At 42.7% G+C, this 22,730-nt stretch overlaps 1 protein-coding gene across 3 annotated transcripts in view; it reads right to left on the bottom strand.

Annotated features, from left to right (window-relative positions):
- EXOC6B (exocyst complex component 6B) overlaps positions 1–22,730 on the bottom strand; it is a 379,256-nt gene that overhangs the window by 177,258 nt on the left and 179,268 nt on the right. For all 3 annotated transcript variants that reach the window (XM_075066684.1, XM_075066685.1, XM_075066686.1), the window contains exons 8-12: positions 11,896–11,979; positions 11,689–11,735; positions 8,100–8,220; positions 5,183–5,254; positions 4,510–4,607 (exon numbers count right to left, since the gene is read on the bottom strand). In XM_075066684.1, the coding sequence (XP_074922785.1) occupies positions 4,510–4,607; positions 5,183–5,254; positions 8,100–8,220; positions 11,689–11,735; positions 11,896–11,979 (422 nt within the window). The remainder of the gene's footprint in view (positions 1–4,509; positions 4,608–5,182; positions 5,255–8,099; positions 8,221–11,688; positions 11,736–11,895; positions 11,980–22,730) is intronic.

Below are 22,730 nucleotides of genomic sequence, written 5' to 3'. Positions count from 1 at the left end.
AAGCTACTGCCAGCAACTGTGCCTAGTCAAGTTGGGCGCCCAGAAAAGAAAAAGGGGCATGGAGAAGGCCACGGCCTTCTGTGTTCAACAGCTAGAAGGAAACAAAATACCAAGATTTTACTGATGTATTTTACAAAAGAAATGGTGACATCTTACCCTGCACAGACTGTGACCTAGCCGGGGTAAGGATTCCGTCTGGATGGATTTTACCCTTACTGGAACCAGAACTCAGGGCCTTATGAGAATACCTGGATGAGAATCTAGCAAAAAACACACAATTTGTCCTTCCATGCCTCCTGCTGGAGCCTCTGTTTTGTTCATTTAAAACCAAAGACAGCTCCTTGTGTCTTTGTGTAGACTATCTGCACTGAACAGAATCACGATCAAGAACAAGGTACCCTTGCCTCTGAATAATGTGTTGTTGAAAAGGGTCGATTCTGTTGAGGGCATTTACCAAGCTTGACTTCATGCCACTTGCAATCTAGTCCCCATTCACGAGGGCAACAAATGGAAAATTGCATTTCACACCTTATGGCCATTTTGAGTACCTAGTTTTGCCTTTCCATCTCTCCAGTGCCCCAGTCATGTTCCAGCACTTTGTCAACGACATTTTTAGAAGTGTTGTAAGATCAATTTGTGGTGATCTACCTGGATGACATCTTCTCAGAAAAACTAAACCTCCATGATCATCATATTCTCCTGGTACTTGTGCACCTCTGAGCAAACAGCCTGTAAGGGAAACCTGAGAACTGAGTTTGACCACCATTCTGTTGACTTCTTAGGCTACATACCACTTCCCTCAACAGAATAGATATGGATCCTCAAAGACTGTCCAGTTGTGATGAAGTGGGAATTTTCTGTAATATTTTTATGAATGCTGTGTGTTCCTCAGTTTCCGCTATATGCTGCATTGTTACCCAGTGGGTGGACAAGGGCTGTTTGCTATCAGAGCAGGTTAAGAGACATAGGTATGAATGTTGTCTAGCTTTCTATGCCTTAGTCCGTATATGAATGGAGCATCTGAGAAGACAATGGCAAATCCAATCACTAGGACATTGACACCTAGCAACTGACAACCTGGAGGGATATTGATTTCCCTCACTCTCCTCAGGGAAGCTGAGCATAAGCCCCCAGCTAGAGAACAAAGGACTGGAAAGGTTTAAGGAGAATAAAGAGCTAGCTGCTGGAAGGAGTTGGGGCTTTCAAGTGGGAACTGACCAAGGTGGTCAAACAGAGACCCACAGAGCTTGAACACTACAGCTTGGCTGGGCTAAGAGCTAACCAAAATAGCCTACGCTTTGATCTTCATTTCTCTATGCTGACCTCAGGACTTTCCAAGCACTGTTTCAATTGACTAATAAGCCCTCTTGCGTTGACAGTGCTTGCTGAGGTGCATTAACCTCTGAAGAGCGTACAAGTCTCTACCAGGACTCTATCTCAGCAGGACTCACTGAACAGAGCTCACCAGTGTGAAGCAGGAATGCTGAAAGCCCAAAGGTCCAGTCTACAGAGGCAGTGAAACAGCGTGGCTAACCCTGGAGGAAGAGTGAGACCTCAAGGGGGTATGGAACACTGAATGGATTCTTCCTAGAGACTGTTCCAAAGCTAAGGGCGTAGCACTGATCCTGTGGCTCCATGACACCATGATCATGGATTGAGCAGCCTCAAGAAATGTCCATGACATCTAGTGTTTCCTAGGGTTTGCCAACTTCTACTGGAGATTCATCAAGGGGTTTTTGAAGGTGGTGACTCCAATTACTCAACTGCTCCAGAAAAATACTATATTTGCTTGGACAATGGAAGCCCAGTCTGCCTTTGATCAATTAAAGGAAGGGTGTACATCAGCATACATTTTTCTACATCCAAACCTGGCAAAACCCTCTGATGTTGAAGTAGATGCCTCCAATTATGCAATCAGGGTAGTTCTGCCACAATGGCATGGGCCCCAGGATGTGCTGCTTTCTTGTGTATTTTATTTCCAGAAATTGATGCCCATGGATCAAAACTATAAGAATCATAGAATGTCAGGGTTGGAAGGGACCTCAGGAAGTCATCTAGTCCAACCCCCTGCTCAAAGCAGGAGCAAACCCCAGACAGATTTTTGCCCCAGATCCCTAAATGACCCCCTCAAGGACTGAACTCACAAATGTGGGTTTAACAGGCTAATGCTCAAACCACTGAGCTATCCCTCCCCCCAGCGATCAGATCAGTGATAAAGAACAGCTGGCTTTTGAAGAATGGCACCATCATCTGGAAGGAGGATGTTTCCCAGCCTAGGTATGTATAATCTCAAAAATCTAGAATTCCTGTGAACTGTCAAAGCTCTCAATCAACATCAGATCCACTCGTTCCCCATTCCCTTTTCTTCCTGGTTCTACTTCACCCTGACCTATCACCTGGGTGCCAGGAATGATAAACCCAATGCACGGTTTCATACGAGGCCGTACTGGGAAAAAGGAGATGGGGATCCAGAATCTGCCACTATCTTGAAACCCTGCCATTTTGCCAATTTTGCAATAACAGTTTGCTGTCTCTCATGAGGTCCCTTCTATCCCTCCAATCCATTTGTGGCAAAACTTATGTTGACTGATACAGGCCTAGCTTCTGACTCTAAATTCTCAGTCAACAAAGGGATCCTCTTGTATAAAGTCTGGATGTATATCCCTGAAGATCAGCCATGCCTAGCAATACTCTGGCTATGTCGGGATGCACCCCAACTGGCAACTTCAGTCACTGGAAAATAATGAGGCTGGTGTCTTGAAATTTCTGTGGCCAAAACTGCATTTGCTCATCGAGCCCTACATCATCAGCTCCTCTGACATATGTGCTAAAACAAAAGACTCCCTGGGGCAAACCCCTGGGCACGCTATTGCCCTGCCAACTCCATTTCAACCCCGCTCTTCCATATCTAAGAATTTTATTCACTGATCTTCCCAATTCCCAGAGCCACACAACTGTGTTGGTCATTGGCAACCTGCTTATAAAAAGTCACATTTTGTGCCATACCTTCAAATTCTCACTGCAGACGTAACATCCCAACTGTTTTACAACCATATCTGTAAACTCCATTGTCTACCATGTAACTTTACATCTGATCGAAGACTGAAGTTCATTTCACATGTCTGGTGAGCTGTTTGAGCTCCTGGATGTGGATTAGCATGTCTCCTTGGTTTATCACTCCCAGACCAATGGACAGTTGGAATGAGTGAACCAAATACTTGAACAATACCACCACTGCTTTATCAGTTACCACCAGAATGACTGGGTTTTGCTTCTTCCTTTTGCTGAATTCGCTTTCAACAACTCCGACCACAGATCAACCCACCAGAGTCATTTTTACACCAACTATGGTTTCCACCAACCATTTTATCCATCCATGCCACAAGTCACGCAGTCTCCAACCTAGTTAAACACTTGCACTGCATCCAGGAGAAGTTGAAAGCCCACCTAGAATCAGCCAGAAAGGATTACAAACATGATACTGACCTCTGTAGGCAGGCAACCCCTCAATCACGGTTGGGGATGAAGTATGGCTCTCCTCCTTCACGAGAAGTGGATTACTGATACCTTGGCCCACTGTGGGTCATCCAGCAGATCAAACCTGTACTCTTTGAACTCCAATTGCCCCAAAATATGAAAAGACACCTGGTATTCTACATCTCCTGGCTGAAAAAGCATAGTGACAACACCTTTCCCAGAAGAGTTCAATTGCTTCTCCATCCAATATGGTCCAGGGACATGAGGAGTAACTTGTGAAGATCTTGGACTCCAAAGTTCACCGAGGGAATATCACTTACTTTGTTGATTGGAAGGATTATGGTCCAGCTGACTGCTCCTGGGAGCTGGCCAATAACATACATGCAACTGCCCTACTTCGAGAAGTCCCTCAGTCACATGCCAATAAACCAGGCCTGAGCATGCCCGGTAGGCATCTTTTTTAGGGATCGAGAGGGAGGTTGGAAGGTACTCTGATGAACGTTCCGAGCTTGATGAGTCATCCCTGAGCCTGAGTGTTTTGAGCCTGACGAGTCACTTGAGACAATTACCTGCAAGGCCTAAGGGCCCAGTCAATCCACAAGTGAAAATCTGACCAGGTAACCCCAAGGCAGGTATATAGGCTCCATATGAAAGCAGCCACTCCAGTTTCCTCAACATCACTACCTTGCTGGGAATGCTCCCTGGTAGTAGTTAGTTCTGACAGACTGCTCCTGCTCCAGCCTCTGCCATGCCTCAGCCCTGGTCTCAGCCTGTGTCCTGCTCCAAACCCTCCTCCAGCCAAGGTTGGCTGCCCAGCTTTGTTTACAGCTATGTTGCTACTTCCTCTCCCTCTCCCAAGGTGGATAGGCTATACCAAGTTATAGAAACTTTAACACGGGCTGAATTTTAGACATAAGCATGCTGTTAGTGTCCCTTTAAATAAAAATTAAAAAACAAACAAAAAAACATTTTAACCTCTACATAAAATCTGTGCAAGTAAAGTCTTGCCACCGTGTATTAAAAGCTTCTTACCTGAAAACTCCTGACCATTTCTTTAGCAGAGTCTCACTATATTGGTCTCTGATTTCCAGTAGCATGTCAAACAGCTGGTTTACAGGGAAGCCATACCCCTGCATTGAGAAACGCAAGCACCTTCATTCAATAAGAAATGCTAACACTGGGATATACCGAAAAAGGAGTCAATTCTACACTTCCATGACAGTCATGAAATTTAATCTGATACGAGCACTGCATGGCTCAGGGATTTAGTACCTGTCTACTAAACACCAGGCAGTCCATTCAAATCCAGACTAGATCAGTAATGGTTGAATGTTATTGGCTTTTTCACAGGCCTGGCTCCTAAAGGACAGGTGTGGACATCCCAAAAAACTCTGTGCCTACAAGGGAGTTGAATGTGAGTCTCATCAGAAAGGCCAAGGGCCTACTCTGAACCCTAGAGGTGGTCTCTCTGGGTCCAAGTGGACCAATCACGTGGGTAAGGCAGCGTGGGCCACTGCCCACAGATTAACTGCCCTGTGCAAACAGTGTGTCTGCCTCCTGGGCTATCAGTCTGATCCCTGAATTCATACACCACAAAATAAAGAAACAGACATGACATGGTGAAGCAGTGCCCATCAACCGGTTTAAAGGGCGGACACCTTTCACGAGCACTACAGATGTACATCAGCATCTGACAGTCACATACCTGGAGTGTATCTGCAAACAGAACTATGAGGTTCTTCAAGTCTAATACCAGATTTGGGTCAGAACAGTAAGACTAAAAAGAAAAAAGGGAGACGGGTTGAAAAAAAGTTTGAATCATTACAAATAGAAAAAATATCTACACATACCCTTCTGTAATCCTTCATTTTCTGTAATAATATATAGAGACACTTGATACAACCTTATTATTGGTAGGCTTTTAACAGCCTTTTACTATACAGCGTGTTTGGTCACATCATGATACACTGTCACAGAATACAGAAATACTGAAACGTTATCCCATTCCAGAACATGTTGCAATCAAAAGCTCTACAGGACACACAAGGTTTTCAGTTGCTGTGTAGATACCCCAGCAAGATGTCTTTAAAAGTACCAAGAAGTTACTGTATTTATCAGGAGACTGAGAAAAGAAAAGGTGCAAAAACAGTGCACTGACAGACCAAAGACACCAAAGACACCGAATGTTATCTACTGCTGAAAAAAATTGTTAATTACATTATGTCTAATGTTAGCCAGGTTTTGCAAAACAGAAAATATCCCCCAAATTCAGGGTTCTAGCAACATGAGGAAAAAACATTGCATGTCTAGGTGTCGGCAATATTAACGTCCATACGATGATATAAACAACTACTACAGCTCAAGACACTAGTCAGAAAGATACACAGCCTACTGAGAACAGCTGATAAAAATCACAAATTAGATCACACATCCTCTTTGCACATAATCTTTATCTTAGCAGACTACCCTACTAAAGAGAAATATGCAAAATTTCAAACAGACTCTTACGAAATATATAATCAGTGATCCTAAACTGGAAAAAAGAAACAGATTTCAAGTCCATTGGGAAACTCAAAGAGCAATGACTCTGTGAATCAATGTGACAAAGAAACATTTCCCAATTCACTGCCCAAAAAACAAAGTAGGAAAGAAAGATAGTTCCCTACTACTCTCAGAAATGATAAAAGATCTCCCACTCAAAAGCAAAGAAGAAAACCCAAGCATAGTCCTGGCCAAAAGGACAGAGACGAAACAGGTTCACTAATGCAACAGCCTCCCACCAAATCAGAGATGAATGACAATACAGGATGGACATGCGGGGTGGTTATGTTGTTGTCAAAATAACTGTTTGGTGCCAAGATAATTTGATGATGACCTTAATATAAATGCTGAATGACTACGTAAAACTGCATGATTGTTGTAAAACCTATTCCTATCAGACACTTCATGTAATAAATTGGGCAACACTTGTCATGTTAGTAAAGTTATTAAAATTTAAAAAACCGCAAGTGTTTTAATTTGTTTTGCCCTCGTGGTTTACACTGCGCTGTCAGAACCCCCTGATTAAAGAGAGTACATCTTTGTGATAGAAATGTTTGGGTCTATTTTCTCTTTACATATCCCCTTTCTTAAGGCACAGAGTCAAACAGGAAAGTGTATCTCCAGTTAATAAAGCTGCCATGCTATGGAAAACCAGAGCCATGGGAAACATCTGCAGATGCTCATCTATTTGGTTATCTGAACACCAGGTTTGTAGCATGGATTCCCTTAACAACATGTTCATAACATGAATTAGTCCCATCTACACTGGTAAAACCAACCCCCCATTTTGTAATATCGTTTGTGCACAGCCACATTACAACTGTATGTCCAAAGAGCTGTAATTGTACAGTAGATGAATGTAAATCTGAACATGATTTGAAAGGAAACAGCATATTGTGCCTCCACATTGTGCAATTTTTAGGCTGTGAGCAGGTTACAGAACTGTGTTGGAACAGGGTAGAACAAGGTCTCAGATATGGTTCCAGCTGACCGTGATTCCGAGAATAGCAGTATGGAAATGTTAACATGGGGCTGAAGGCAGTTTCAATGAACAGAGTTAAATTGTAGTAGCAATGACTTTATAAACCTGTTCAGTAATCTGCTAATGTGAACAGGCAGCAATGATAATACACTACATGATGCAGCACCCAAAGGCAATTTGCAGCTGTCTGAGTCTTCTCAAAACCCATATTAAGGATCACAATAGCCAGTGGAGATTCTTCAAGGAAGGCAGGGTGCAATGTGCCTACCTCAGGTAGCTAGATACAATAGAAGTGTACCTGCCATAAGTCGAATTGGAAATAACTCGGTGTGCCAATTTCATTTCCCTCTTTTCAGCTATCACCAGCCTTCACTGAGGATGGAGTGGACACGTTTTATTGTTGCTGTTCCCCCAAAGAGACAATTCTAACTTTCAACTGATTTTAAAAGGACATAAAAAGTATAGTGCTATGCATGAGAACCTGAAAGTAAAACTGAGCAGTTTATTTTATTATGATTATGATTATTATTTTACCAAGCTGAGAGAAATGCCAGAAATAAACAAGTCACCTAAGAGGTGAAAATAATTTTTTTAAAAATACTTTCAGTTTTACTCTCCAAGACATTGTAACACAGGGAAGAAAATCTACCTCTTTGTCTTTAAAATGTATGATATTTAACCCTATAATGTGTCTTTCACTAGCATTTACTTCAATGGAATACCAAAAGGTCCATGTTTTGGTTTAAAATATAGTACTCCATACAAAATGTATTAATTCAGTGATGGAAAATAAGTAAACTCCTCCTACTGGTGTATTCCAAAAATGGTTGATCAAATAATGGAGAAATGGAAATGTGAAGCAGTATTTATTATTTCCAGTCCCGCACACAAAGGAGAGCTCAGTGCAGGATGATTTGGACTATCCAGAGCTATGAGTGCTGAATAAACCCTTATCAGTATATATTCAGTATATTATTAAAAAACAAACAGACAGACAAAAAAAACACAGACAAGAAACAACAAAATAAAAATCTAACTCCCAAAGACTCAGATTGTTGAACTGTTGTGCAAATATAATGAATCCATGGCTTTTACTTACTGAATGTGTTCTTAGTGCGGCAATAGTTTTTGACAGAGCCATTTCCCACAGTTCATCGATATAGGCTCTATTGACCAAGCCCTGGGTCGTATGTAAGATGTGATCTTCAACTACAAAAAAGCTAACAGAGGAGAAGGCACAGCTGTCAGATGATAGAGTCCCTATGACATCAACATGGTTTCACAAACATCACATGCAACTGACACATGCAAAACTAGCAAAACCCTCATCTACCCTCCTCCTGCCCAAGAAAAGCAATCTGCTGCCCAATTCTGTCTACATATACAGAAATAAACACCAAGTGATAGACAGATATAAAACTCCACTGAACATTTCAACTGATGTTTTGAAACAAAGCTTTAATTTGTTTCTAGCAGCCAAGTAAGCTGGTAAACATCATATTTAAAGTATGTGTCAAGGAGACAGGTTTAAATAATGTCACCAAAATGCAACACACACCCCACAACACAGTTGTCAGAGGGCAAACGCTTCCTATAATTTTTCTTATTGACCAATAGTTGCCTTGTGATCAGTTATGTTGCAGCAGAGGAAAGAGAATTTGGGAAGATGCCCTGTCCTGCATGAAAGGAAAGGGAAGGACAGTGGGATTATTGGAGTGGAGGGAACTAATCAGCAGTGACTTGCCTTCTTGGTCATTTTCCTGCATTTATAAACTCAATCATGCATTTGTTTAGTCTCTGGCTTTCAGGTCCGTGCCAACTTCCCTGCTCCAAAATGACCACAGGTTTTTTTTAAAGCGGTGCTAAGTAAAGTAAACCGGGTCTCAACATATGGAATAAGAATCAGGTATTTTCTGTACATGAGATATTTCCAACTGCAGGAATTTTTAATCACAGAAGCATAGGAGTTAGACCTAGAAGTGACCTGCTACATCACCCAGCCCTATCTCTTGGCCCATGTATGACTGTGCTCTATAGCCCATTTATAAATGTCTTGTCCAGTCTGCTTTTAAATGCTGCAAGCATGGAGGTCTCCACCTAGTCCCTTGAGAAGATAAGAGATCTGACATTGTCAGTAAGTTTTCCTGTCTTTTAGCTTATGTTAGACTTTCCTTCATTTTTTATTATGACCCCAGTGTTTCATCCCAAATATTTCTTCTCCTTCTCTGATGTTTATACTTTTCACTTGTGGAGATATATGTTCCCCTTAGGCATTGCTTAGTTAATTTAGAATTTCATATTTTTATAAGATAATTATTCCAGCTCCCAGACAGAAGACGGGGCATTGTTCCCAAGAAATAGATTCGCTAAACAAGTCACACAGAACAGTCCATATATTTAAACCAGAAGTAAAGCTAGCATCGTCAGCTTTAACCTGTTCAAACTGCTCCAGGCCCGCTGCCCATCAACCACTGAAGTCAACAGGACTATACGTGTCCTTAAAATTGAGTATGTTTTAGTACTTTTTTTGACTGAGGCTAGAGTGCACAGCTCCTTGCAGGATCAGACCCCAGATAGTTATAGAAATATGTGGCATTATTCACGTTGCTACATTAAAGACCGTCAATATCTTCATTATAAATCCCTGTTTATCTGGTTTATAACCAACATAAAATCTTGTTCTTGGCTAAAATAAGGACAGTCTTGCAACACTTTGAAATCCTATGATGAAAGGATATCTCCAGATACAAAATATCTTTTTTATTATTAATATGCAGGCATAACTCCTAGCCACATTACTATATCAGTAGGTTTTTCCCCTAATTTGAATTATCTATCCCTCTAGAGAGAAATCAATCCACTCCAATCTCTAGTTACCAAATATTTTTGCCAAATCAGAAAAAGGAGTAATAAGTGATGTGCAGTCCATTCAAAAAGCTCAATATAGAAAACCTAGATTATATAAAAATATCTACTCAGTGGAGGAAGCCCATCAAGGTACAGTAACACCGCACTTAATGTTGTAGTTACGTTCCTGAAAAATGCGACTTTAAGCAAAATGATGTTAAGCGAATCCAATTTGCCCATAAGAATTAATGTAAATGGGGGGGTTAGGTTCCAGGGAAATTTTTTTCACCAGACAAAAAATTATTATTTATATATACACACATACACACACAGAGAGTATAAGTTTTAAACAAACAATTTAATGCTGTACACAGCAATGATGATTGTGAAGCTTGGTTGAGGGGGTGGAGTCAGAGGGTGGGATATTTCCCAGGGAATGCCTTACTGCTAAATGATGAACTAGCATTCAACTGAGCCCTCAAGGCTTAACATATAGTCGTTAATGTAGCCTCACACCCTATGAGGCAGCACGAATGGAGGGAGGGGAGACACCACGGCAGACAGACACACACACTCTGTGTGTGAGACAGAGATGCGCATTGCCCCTTTAAGTACGCTGACCCCACTAAGTACATTGCCTTTAAAAAAAATCAGGAAGTTGGGACAGCAGCTGCGGCCAGCAAGCTCTCTCGGTCCTGAGCCCTATCCTTTTCCCACTCTGCTCTATATGGAGAAGAGGTAAGCAGGGGGCAGGAGTAGGTGGGAGGGGGACACCCTGAAATTAGCCCCCCTCTTCCACCCTCCCTTGCACAGCAAGCAGGAGGCTCCCGGGAGCAAGGTAGAGGGCAGGAGCAGTACATGGCAGTGGGGAGAGGAACAGCTGTACTGCTGGCAATTGGTAGCCTGCTGGGCGGCTGCTGCACAGGGAACTTAGAGGAGTGGGGAGCTGACAGGGGGGCTGCTGTTCCACCCTGGTTCCAAGCCCCAACCAGCTAGCTGCAACAGGCTGCTCTTCCTGCAAGCAGTGGACAAAGCAGGCAGCTGCCAAACAACGTTATAAGGGAATATTGCACTTTAAACAAGCATGTTCCCTAATTCATCAACAACGTAACAACGAAACAATGTTAACCAGGAAGACTTTAAGTGAGGAGTTACTCTATTACAAATCAGTGTCACAATGCTATCAATGTACATTTTACTAATGATTGCCGCTCAGATGGATATAAATGCATGCTGCGATTTACATGCAATCCTGGTAGATGAAATTTTTCCAGCATATTCCATCTTTTCAGGGGCAGCAGCCTTATCTTCTCTTCACTCAAATTTGAGCCATTTTTTGGAAGACCGTTACTAGACTGTAGTTTCTAGTAGTAACAAACTCGTTTTTTAAGCCACAGGAATAGAGGCTGAATGATCACACCAACAAACATCCTTTCCTGAGCAAGGCATGGAGTGGGATATCAAAGAACTATAATCAAGAGGATTATAGCATCTGCATAATTCAATCAGAATTGGCCTATTCATCTCATTATAGCAGCAAGTTGACATACACAGTGCACAAAACATGTTTACTCTCTTGAACTCACTACTTGCGAAATTTGCAAGCAGTGCACAATAACTGTTCAGTCTTTAGAATGCCTGCACTAGTGACACAGCAAAGTTTATGGGTGCAGTAAAATATGACTCTCCTCTTAAATGCTTAGGAAGCACAAACCACACTTTTCCTGTTTTGGCTCCTAAAAAGAATTGTCAGAAAGATCAACATTTCCTTTTTTTTGTGTGCCATTCAATAACACTGCACACACATATTTCGAGAATGTGTATATAAAAAGAATACCTACCCTACAATTTGATTAAAATACTTCCTGTAGCCGTCTAAAGTTTCGTGCTGCAACAAAGAAAAGTGAACAAAGTTTAAAACAAAGAGGGGCAGTAAAATTGGAAACAAATAAGAGACCACACACGTGCAACAATATGTGCAGAGATAATGTGATGCTCCTTTATTAGGCAAAGCATCTTTGATCACAAAAGCTATTAGACAGTCATACCATATTTGAGGGGGGCTGAAGCACCAGTCTAGCCTGTTTTCTTCTCTGTTTCCTGTAGTAGTTCTCAAAGGTTTCTCTGGCACCCTGAAAAACAGATCAAATGAGGTCAAGTTCCTAGCCTTAGCATTAACCCCAATCATCTCCACATAAAACTGCTGCTTTTACATGTTAAAAGTTGATTTACACCATTTTTTTCCAACCTCAGTGTCAATATTCCTTTAAAAAGCTTGATCCAAATACCAGTTTGTCCTGGATATTTACATAGGTAACTCTTTTGGCACAAGCATTTCTGAAGAATCCTGCTATGTTCACAGACACATGGACTTCCAACACTACTGTGCAGCATTTCTGTATGCACTGCACACTTACTGTACTGCAGTGCAAATCACAGAATCTCAGGGTTGGAAGGGACCTCAGGAGGTATCTAGTCCAATCCCTTGCTCAAAGCAGGACCAATCCCCAGACAGATTTTTACCCCAGTTCCCTAAATGGTCCCCCCAAGGATTGAACTCACAACCCAGGGTTTAGCAGGCCAAAACCACTGAGCTATCCCTCCTCCTCACAATAGTTCTATCAGATTTTGCACACTTAAAAAAACCTAAGCATGATGCAAAATGAAACCATTTCAAGAGAGAACAAGCAAACATTTTGTGAGAAGGAACAAACAATGCTGGAGAAAGGTTATAGAAATTCCTTTAGACACTTATAAGGCCCCCACCACCATTATATCTGAGCACCCGCAGTAAAACCCAGACCTACAAATAAATCTAGGGCTAGAGCTCTGGTCCTACAGTTCTATAAACACAGGCCTCTCCCACCTGACACAAAGGAAGCTACCTCAGTTAAGCTACACAGGGTGGGTGGTTTCCCCTTCACTAGGGAACTTGAGGCGTTTCTATTTTTTATCATTTGGTGACTGCTTCATCTTGGGCTTCTTGTCCACATCCAGGAGTTGGCAATCCAGTCAGCACAATAAAAACTTCTGAGCACCCTCAGAATCCACCTTATTGAGGCATCAAGACATCCAAATTCTGCCCAGGTTATGTGGCTACAGCAGCACCTCAGGGCATGGCTACACTCGAAACTTCAAAAGTGCTGCACGTACTCCACATTCTCATGGGGTTTAGCCTGCAGTCCTGGGAGCCACGCTCCCAGCGCTGCGGCACTGTTTACACTGGCGCTTTACAGCACTGTATCTTGCAGTGCTCAGGGGGGTGTTTTTTTCACACTCCTGAGCGAGAAAGTTGCAGCGCTGTAAAGCGCCAGTGTAGCCAAGGCCTTATTGTTTTATCCCATAGCATTCCTACCTTATTCTGTTACCACCCTCCCCTCCCCTTCCCTCCCCATTCCACCCCACCCCACCCTATCCTTTAGAGCAGGGACAGTGTCTTTATTTGCACTTTAAAGACCAAACATTTTTTTAGATGCTGCACAAAACAAATGAAAACAAGTCCTAAATATTTTTAGTCTGCTCCATGCACAACAAGATACTTGGGTCTTTTTTTGGTTTAAACGGAGAAAGTTAATTAAAAAGCCCAACAATTGTTGCTATACTTCCCACACATAAACCTCCTCCCCATATTATTGTACAAATAGAGGCTGAGTTAACAGCCCCTTTATTAAAAGGTTCTCAGGAAATATCTGCCATTAATATTTCTAGCAGTGAGGTCAAACACACTCCCCTCCTTTGTGTGTAGATTACGGAGCTCCAGCTGTTTAGGTAAAATGTATCCATGCTGATTTCATTGAGTGGCCCCTTCAGATATAGTCACCCATGTGCTCTGTGTACCTAGATCTTGGAACACAGATTTTCATGTTTGTAACATTGGCTCTCTATTTGTTAGAACATATGCAATGCCTTTGTCCTTACTGAAGGTCAAAAGGCAAATTCAGACTTGGTATAAGCTAATTCAGACCCGGCTTAAAGCTATGACAAATTCCCTGAAGTGAATCAAGTTGTTCCACTTTGTACCAGGGCTAAAATTGGTTTTAAGTCAACAGCAAATGACATTTTAAAAAGAAGCATTAGGAGCCAGAAGCTGTTTAGAAATAGCCTTTCCCCATGTTCCTCTCTCTCTCTCTTCTGACATTACTGCCATCTGACCTCTCATGCTGTCCCTTCATCGTATCAGCTGGTGTGGGATAACAGGATTGCAAGTCAGGGATTCACAGATTGTAAGGCCAGAGGGGGCCATCATCATCACCTAGTGTCTGACCTTTTGCATAATATAGGCCAGAGAATTTAACCAAGTGGCTTCTGCCTGCATCAAGTTGACAGCTTCTGGTTGAACTTTTAGAAAGACACCCTTAATATCCAGCTCCTTCTTGCAACCTCAGGTCTCAGACCAGCCCTTCCACCTCAACCTAGCTCCTTTGTGAGGATCAAAGCCATCTCTCTGCAGGCAGAATCCCAGTTTGACGATTCCTGCTTGTTATGTCATCAGTGTTAGAAACATCAGCTTCATATCCACAAGTGGAAAGAAACTAAGGCAGGGAAACTCCAAAACTCAGTGTAAAATTGAGCAACTTTTTTACAATGGAATTTTCCTTTAGAAAGACACCATCTGGGGATTTAATAGTACTAGCCTCCTTCCGAACTGCAAATGGTGCCCCCACCTAGAGCGCTAAAAATCTTCAGACTTTTTAGCCCCCAGACTTGCATAATAAATACATCAACATTTGTCAGGTGATTGTTGCTATCCACTTCCTCTGACCTCCTGGTGACTGGGACGATAGTATTGAGACCAAGATTCTTCTTTCAGCTCCACCACTGATTTGTCCTGTCACTTTAGGCATGTCATTTAACTTTTCTGTGTCTCGGTTTCCACAATCTCTTTTAGTGCCACAATAATATTTAGCTGCTTTACAAGGGGTGTTTGTGATGGGAAAAAGTTTGAGACCTTTGAAAAGTGCAGATTACGGTATTCAGAATGAAGAATCTTTGAAACAATTTCTATACATCTCTGCATTTCCCCTATGCCATGCAGCAATTCAATGGCTATTATTCAAGCACTTTTCAAGACTCAAACCTTTCATTACGGCCAGAATTGGGTTCCTCTATGCTCCCCACAAATATGGTTCTTGCCTTTTTTATTTTTCCCTTCTTTTTTTAATTTTCTGTTGAATTTAGGGCCACTGAAAGGTGCAGGACTCATCCTTGAGACTGATGCTCCCTACTAACCCACATGACAAGTGAAGCACCATCAGTAATAACATGAGCTCCTCCACACCATAGCCTCCAATGTGTCTTAGAGGTTGTCTAACTCATTCATCCCTTGGCTACTTTGCTGAAACTGCCAACATGGATGCAAATTAATACCTGATGTAGCAGTGGCTTATACGATGAGGATTTCGTTGACTAGAAACTGGCTTGAAATGACCAACCCAACTGGCCAAACTTAAATTTATTCATTCCAATAATAATTCATTCCAATTGGCCAAACTTAAATTTAAAAAAAAGCTGTCATTACCAACATGGTCTGGATTTGAACTTATGGACAAGAATAGTGGTTAAAGACTCAGGCCACGTCTACACTACAGGATAATATCGAATTAGCTAAAATCGGTTTTATAAAACTGATATTATAAATTCGATTTTGTGCGTCCATGGTCCGAGGCTAACATCGATTTCTGAAGCGTTGCATTGTGGGTAGCTCTTCCGTAGCTATCCCATAGTTCCCGCAGTCTCCCCTGCCCCTTGGAATTCTGGGTTGAATCATTATTGTCGCGGATGGTGCTGGGTAAATTGTCAGTTCATTCCTTCCTCGGCAAAACCAAGCTGACAATCATTTCGCGCCATCTTTATTCCCTGGATTGCCCTTGCAGACGCCATAAGCACGGCACCATGGAGCCACGGATCAGCTTTTTTTTTGCTGGGCAGTCAGATAGTACGGATGCCGCGGAGCAGAGAGGCGAACTCCAGCGCTACACAGCAGCATCACATTGCTTTGCATGAAGCACGAGAGGCTTACCAGTCGTATCTGTCGTCCTACGCGGAGTAAAGCTGGCAATGAGAGACGGTATCTCTCACCCTTGTCTGTCCGCGGCTACATAAGTGCCCTGGCTGAAATCAGACCGAGGGCGCAACGCAAAAGCAAAATGGGATGACTCACTTGGGACTGAGTCAATCCTGCTTAGTAGAAAAGTTCTCCTGTAAATAGGGGAAGTAGTATGCCAGAACCAAAGTGTAAGAGACATTATCAGGCCGCTGCCCGGCAGTATCACAGGGGTGCCCTGCACAACCCCACCCGTTGCACCTCCCCCCAACCTCCTGGGCTACCAGGGCAGTGTCCTGCACATTTGTCATGACGTTAAAAAGGAATCAGGAATAAGAAACACTGATTGTGACATAAAATTGAGGGGAGGCAGCCCTCCGCGCGATGATAGTCCCAGGCAGACATAAGCGGTGTGGGTGAAAGCGACACAACATGCGCTGCTATGCACCGTCAGGCAGATCAGAATCTTTCTTTACACAGGAAAAGGAGGGGGCGTTGAAGCTCAGCCCCCAGTTGCTATGAGACACAGACGGTACCAGCCGTCGTATCATCTACTGGGAATAACTGGATCATCCCATTTTTACCAGCGCGCCCCTGCCAGCCTCACAAGGCCAGCCAGGACACTCAACAGGGCGATGGTCAGAACGATGGATCAGTCCATATTGTACCCGTCTACCACCAGGGGAGGGGAGAGAGCAGTAACTGCTCTTCACTGCTGCACGCATCACGTCTACCAGCACTATCAGTACACCATCAGGTGACATGAAAGAAGATCAGAACGTATTTTTCCTTTTCTTTCACATGGGGGGAGGGGGAAAGAAACCTGAGGAGCTATGCCTGAAACACGCCAGACACTGTTGAACCTACAGACAGTGGGAGCTCAGCCAAGATGCAAATACTTTACGAGACTGCTGTTGAGCTGTGGGTAGCTGGGAAATCCTCAACCCCCTCCTATGAGCGTCCATCTGATTCTTTGGCTTCCGGTTACAGAAACTTGTCCAGCAGCGCTGTGTAGCCTGGGAGATTTGTTCAAACACTGTGGCTATTTGCCTTCTTACGAGCTCTATACCAACAGATTTGTCTCCCAATAAAGCGATCAGATACCAGTATTCCCGTACGGTCCATGCTGAGCTTTTTTGGATTTGGGAGACTGCATCGCAACCGTGCTGATCAGAGTCACACTGGGCAAACAGGAAATGTAATTCAAAAAGTTTGCGGGGCTTTTCCTGTTTATCTGCCGCTGCATCCGAGTCAGATTGCTTCCAGAGTGGTCAGTGGTGCTGTGGGATACCACCCCGGGAGCCAATAACACTTGATTTCCGTCCACATTAAACCACCAAATTTAACTAACATAATCCGATATGTTAATACTTGAATTTAGCGCTACTCCTCTCGTCGGGGAGAATACAGAAATCGATTTCAAAGAGCCCTTTATATCGATATAAAGGGCGTTGTAGTGTGGACGGGTACAGCTTTAAATCGATTTAACGCTCTTTAAATCGATTTAAACGTGTAGTGTAGACCAGGCCTCTGTATCCCATTTCTATGACCCATTCTAGTCCCTTCACTTTTATTCTTATACATTCCTTAGGTCAGAAATGCAGAATCACGATCCTCAGATTACAAAGTTCATTAGGACAAAATTTATTCCAGCTCATTTTAAGTTTCCTTTGCTAACCTCTCAACAGTTGTCTTGTATCATCTCATTTTACATCTCTGCCTCATTTATGGGCCTTGCCAGACTCAATTCTTTTAACAGAAGGCCCTAAATTGGCACAATGGGTGGTACAAACTCAGCTACACGACGGCATCAATCATCCTCAGACTACTGCAAGACGAAGGCCCCCTTCAGTAAGGTAATTGTCTATCTTGCTAAATGGTTAGGCAGAAACTTTTCCACAAACAACCAAACCAGGCTGTTGGCAAGAGAAAGTCTGTCTCTCTATTGACTACCTCCAAGCATGAACCTACCAAAACTCACCTCTGACAGCATCATTCAGATTCTTGATTGAAACCACTCAGACTAACATGGAGCAGTCTCCTGTTAACACTGAATTCACAGAGCAAGCTCACACTAAACTCTAGTTTTTCCTTCCCAGAAAAAAATGTTTAGAAAAGCAACCGCAACTGACGGGGTGAGTTCCAGCAGTGTACAGCACCCTCTGGGAAGGGCAAACAGATGAGGTTAGGTGCAATCTTCAATGCAGAAGGGAGCACATGGGATTCCTTCAGTCACTGAAACCAGCCACTGTGATAGCTTTTACAGAATTTTCTGAGAGTCAACTGGTGGTTAATTTCCAATTATTTCCTGTACACAGAGGTTGCCATCTCATCAAACAATGTAGGTGAGATTTTGAGGCGACCTCAAGGGCTTACTGGAGTCTTCAAATGCAAGTCACTAGAAGCACAACAGCAATTTGAAACTGGTCAAACATTTTAATGAGTAACTAAAAGAAGACCTTAATCTATGATGAAGTTTCTGCTAGGAATAGCCCCCAACCATTCAGTTAAAATAAGGCACACTTTTACTCATCCCTCAAGATGCACAGCTAAGAACTCTACTTCTTTCCCATACACTCAAAGATGAGGAAGATGAGGAAGAGTCCCAGATATTGTCCTTATTCTCTCCTACTATTCCCCCAGCCACCTGTATTCCATCTTCCTGGCATTCCATACCCCTTTTTGCTCAAGCCACCTAGTGATTCCCACAGTCTCTCTGCTACCTCTGACAAGGTCGTATTCTCATTGTGTGCGCTCTAGGGCACGTAATGCACCTTGGGGCATTACCCTTCGAACATGCTACCTAGGCAATGGGACTTTGCACAGAAGGTGCCTTTGGAAAGCCTACCGCACTCAAAAGCCACCAGTGCAATCAAGCATCTGACTTTCTCCAACCCATTGTTTGATGGGTAAATTACCAGCTTTGTTTTTTTAAATGTTTTCTATTTGTCTTTCGTAAATCCTCTGCCCATCAACAATTATTTTATAAAATAAAATAAGGCATGGGGAGAGTTGTTTGTCAAAAATTAAATATTTGAGGCAGCTTTACAATGTTCCCTCCTTTTCTTTCCAAAGTAGGGAGAGCTTAAGACTGACAAACACTTTCCTTTGGAAATCACTCCAGAGAGACTGTGTGTAGAAGTGTTATTGCTTGACTTTAAAACTGAGTATTGAGACTTGGGACTATATCATAAACTAGCCTCTCCATTTTTGAATGAACCTCTTTATCCCCCGCAAACTTCTATACGTAGGATACTTCAGAAAGCAAATGCCTCCATGTTTCAATCTACCAAATGGCTTCAGTCCTGGATTTGAAAGGGCTGGAGTGGGAGAAACAATGTATTTGGAAGACATTAAATTTGAACAGAGATCCTAGAGATCAGAGACAGACAAGACATGCTGGTTCAACCCACTGATCTCACAGTCAATGCCAAATTGTTCCCTACAGAACCTCATCCAGTCTATTTTTAAATGCCTCAAGTAATGTGAACTAAGAGATTATTCCAAACCATAAACCCAGCTCTCTCAAGAAGTCTTTCCTGATATTCCTGATATGAGTCAGAAGTGTGCCCTTGTTGCCAAGAAGGCTAATGGCATATTGGGCTGCATTAGTAAAAGTGTTGCCAGCAGATCGAGGGAAGTGATTATTCCCCTCTATTCAGCACTGGTGAGGCCACATCTGGAGTATTGTGTCCAGTTTTGGGCCCCACACTACAGAAGGGATGTAGACAAATTGGAGAGAGTCCAGTGGAGGGCAACAAAAATGATAAGGAGGCTGGAGCACATGACTTACGAGGAGAAGCTGAGGGAATTGGGCTTATTTAGTCTGCAGAAGAGAAGAGTGAGGTGGGATTTGATAGCAGCCTTCAACTACCTCACGGGGGGTTCCAAAGAGGATGGAGCTCGGCTGTTCTCAGTGGTGGCAGATGACAGAACAAGGAGCAATGCTCTCAAGTTGCAGTGGGGGAGGTCTAGGTTGGATATTAGGAAAAATTATTTCACTAGGAGGGTGGTGAAGCACTGGAATGGGTTACCTAGTGAGGTGGTGGAATCTCCTTCCTTAGAGATTTTTAAGTTGGCTTGACAAAGCCCTGGCTGGTATGATTTAGTTGGGGTTGGTCCTGCTTTGAGAAGGGGGTTGGAGTAGATGACCTGAAGTCTTTTCCAACCCTAATCTTCTATGATTCCATCAACATTTTTCCCCTCTCTTAAGTTCATCCCATCCTGTTAATAATATTCCCCTGTACATCCCTAAATAGTTTCTCATTCCTTTTTTCATTCTGCATTTCCCAAATATTAGGAAGTGTGTTTTTCCTGGGCTGTTGCTTTGCTAAACTATACATATTTTTACTCTTGATCTATCCTCAGTCTAGTCAGCCCTCCAAAAGTTGTATTTCTTTCTCTTCTGTGAACTTCCTCTATTAGAGAGGTGGCCAACCTGAGCTGGATAAGGAGCCAGAATTTATCAATGTACACTGCCAAAGAGCCACAGTAATATGTCAACAGCTCCGCATCAGCCCTCCCGCCCCCGTGCCTCCTGTCCACTGGTAGCCCTGCCAATCAGTGCTCCCCCTCTCTCCCCAGACCTCCTGATCAGTTGTTTCATGGCATGCAAGAGGCTCTGGGGGGATGGAGTGGGAGCGAGGGCACAGCAGGCTCAGGGGAGGGGATGGAGTGGGAGCAGGGCCTGTGGCAAAGCCAAGGGTTGAGCAGTGAACACTCCCTGGCACATTGGAAGGTTGACACCTGTAGCTCCAGCCCTGGAGTCAGTGCCTATACAAGGAGCTGCATATTAAACTTCTGAAGAGCTGCATGTGGTTCCAGAGCCACCGGCTGGCCACCCCTGCTCTAATACATCAGAATCGTTCTGGTAATAAGGTGACCAGAAGTGAATATTCTCTTCGATTGAGATTCTTGAGGCGAACATTGTAAGGCTTGATTCTAATCCTTTAATCATTCTCATGGCTCTTCTCTGAACCCTCTCCAATTTATCAACATCCTTTCTGAATTGTGGGCATCACAACAGGACATAATATTTCAGTAGTGGTCACACCAATGCCAAATACAGGAGGTAAAATAACCTCTCTATTCCTGCTTGAGATTACCCCATTCGTGCATCCCAGGATCGCATTAGCCCTTTCTGCCACAGCGATGCACTGAGAGCTCGTGTTCAGCTGATTATCCACTACGGCCCCCAAATCTTTGTCAGAGTTACAGTTTCCCAGGACAGAATCCCCCATCCTGTAAGTATGATCTACGTTCTTTGTTCCTCGATATATACATTTACATTTAGCTATATTAAAATGCACACTGCTTGTGCCCAGCTTACCAAGCAATTCAGATTGCTCTGTATCAGTGACCTGTCTTCTTCGTTGCTTACCCTGCCTGCAAATGTTTCTAAAAGCAGCTGTTTCACTCTGCATAAATTCAGTACTCAATAACTAGTACATTAGGCATATCTGTAAAATCTATTAATCTTTTTTAAAAAATAGAAAAAGACAAATATTAGTGGCCTAACAAAACAGAAGTCACATTGAAAATATTATCTTCACACCCGAAACATCTTGAATCAACTAGCAGCTACAACTGGACAGAGAGAGAGTGAGGTTTCCAAGGCATGTTTCAGAGGATCTGCAACTCACTATGAAAACTTTCCTCCAAAGCAGACTATTGTCTGTGCAAATGTTTTTTTATATCTCAGTGCCTGTCTCTGGGGTAGACAGTCCCCAGAAAGGACGAAAAAAACCACACGTGCTTGCTCATTTATTTAGATTTATTTGATTGGAACAGATTTCTCTCCTTCTCTGCCCCCCACCATTCAAGCAGCCAGCCAAAGATTCAAAATTACAGTCACAAACTGCACATTTATTCTAATCACCAGTCCAGGAAAAGCCATCAATAACACCATGTGTTTTATAAAATTACTGGGCAGAACTTTATTTTTCAAATTAGCTTTGGAGCATCCAGTTCACAAACTTGGCAATGAGCGCCAGATAATTAAACTTGTTGATGATCACCACGTCGGCTGCCATAAGGGAAAATGAAATATAATCACACAAAGGCAGATGCAAGATTTAAGGAACCAAAAAAAGCTATAGCTAAGGGGTAGTAGAGGTGAAAGTGCATTCAGTTACGAATTACATGAGGATAGTTACAGTAAGTTTCCTGTTTTTACTTTAATATATATTTGCATCTAATTTTTTTTTCCTGCCATTTCAAATAATTAATGCACTGCTCTAATTTCTAAGAAGGTTCACAACTACATGCCTAGCAAAGCGTATTGTGGATCCAAAACATGCTGAACATGTCTTGTCTCACTAGGATAACCAAGAGGTTTAAGTGGTGGTAACCCCGAAACAGAAAACCATCCAATGTACAGAATGTACTAATCATTTAAGAGCTGTGTAAAACATGGTAGTGATAACACTTTGCATGGATGCAGTGATTGTCAGCTGAGACACTCCAAGCATTTTACGAGTATTTTTTTAATCCTCATATCACCTTTAATGTCCGCAGAGCCCAGGTAGGACTTCTGTAAGATCTCACGCAAAAGAGGCGAAGTAAATGGCAGAGTTTGCCATTTATCCACCTCAGAAGCTGGGAGGGCTGGGTTAATCATGCTGGGATTTGAACCCAGAGTTATGAGGAGTCCAGGTATTTCAAACTAAAAGATTTAGCACAGATTTCCTACCTACTATAGTCAATTAGTGCTTGATTCTGTAGTTGCTCCCCAAGCATAACCGCTATAAACATCGATAAGAATTAGAGAATCCTGTGGCACCTTATAGACTAACAGACGTTTTGGAGCGTGAGCTTTCGTGGGTGAATACCCACTTCGTC

This window comes from Chelonoidis abingdonii, chromosome 5 (genome assembly GCF_003597395.2).
Source record: "Chelonoidis abingdonii isolate Lonesome George chromosome 5, CheloAbing_2.0, whole genome shotgun sequence".
NCBI classification, from domain to species: Eukaryota; Metazoa; Chordata; order Testudines; family Testudinidae; genus Chelonoidis; species Chelonoidis abingdonii.
The sequence above is the reverse complement of the archived record's forward strand: the minus strand, read 5'-3'. Positions and strand labels throughout refer to the sequence as shown.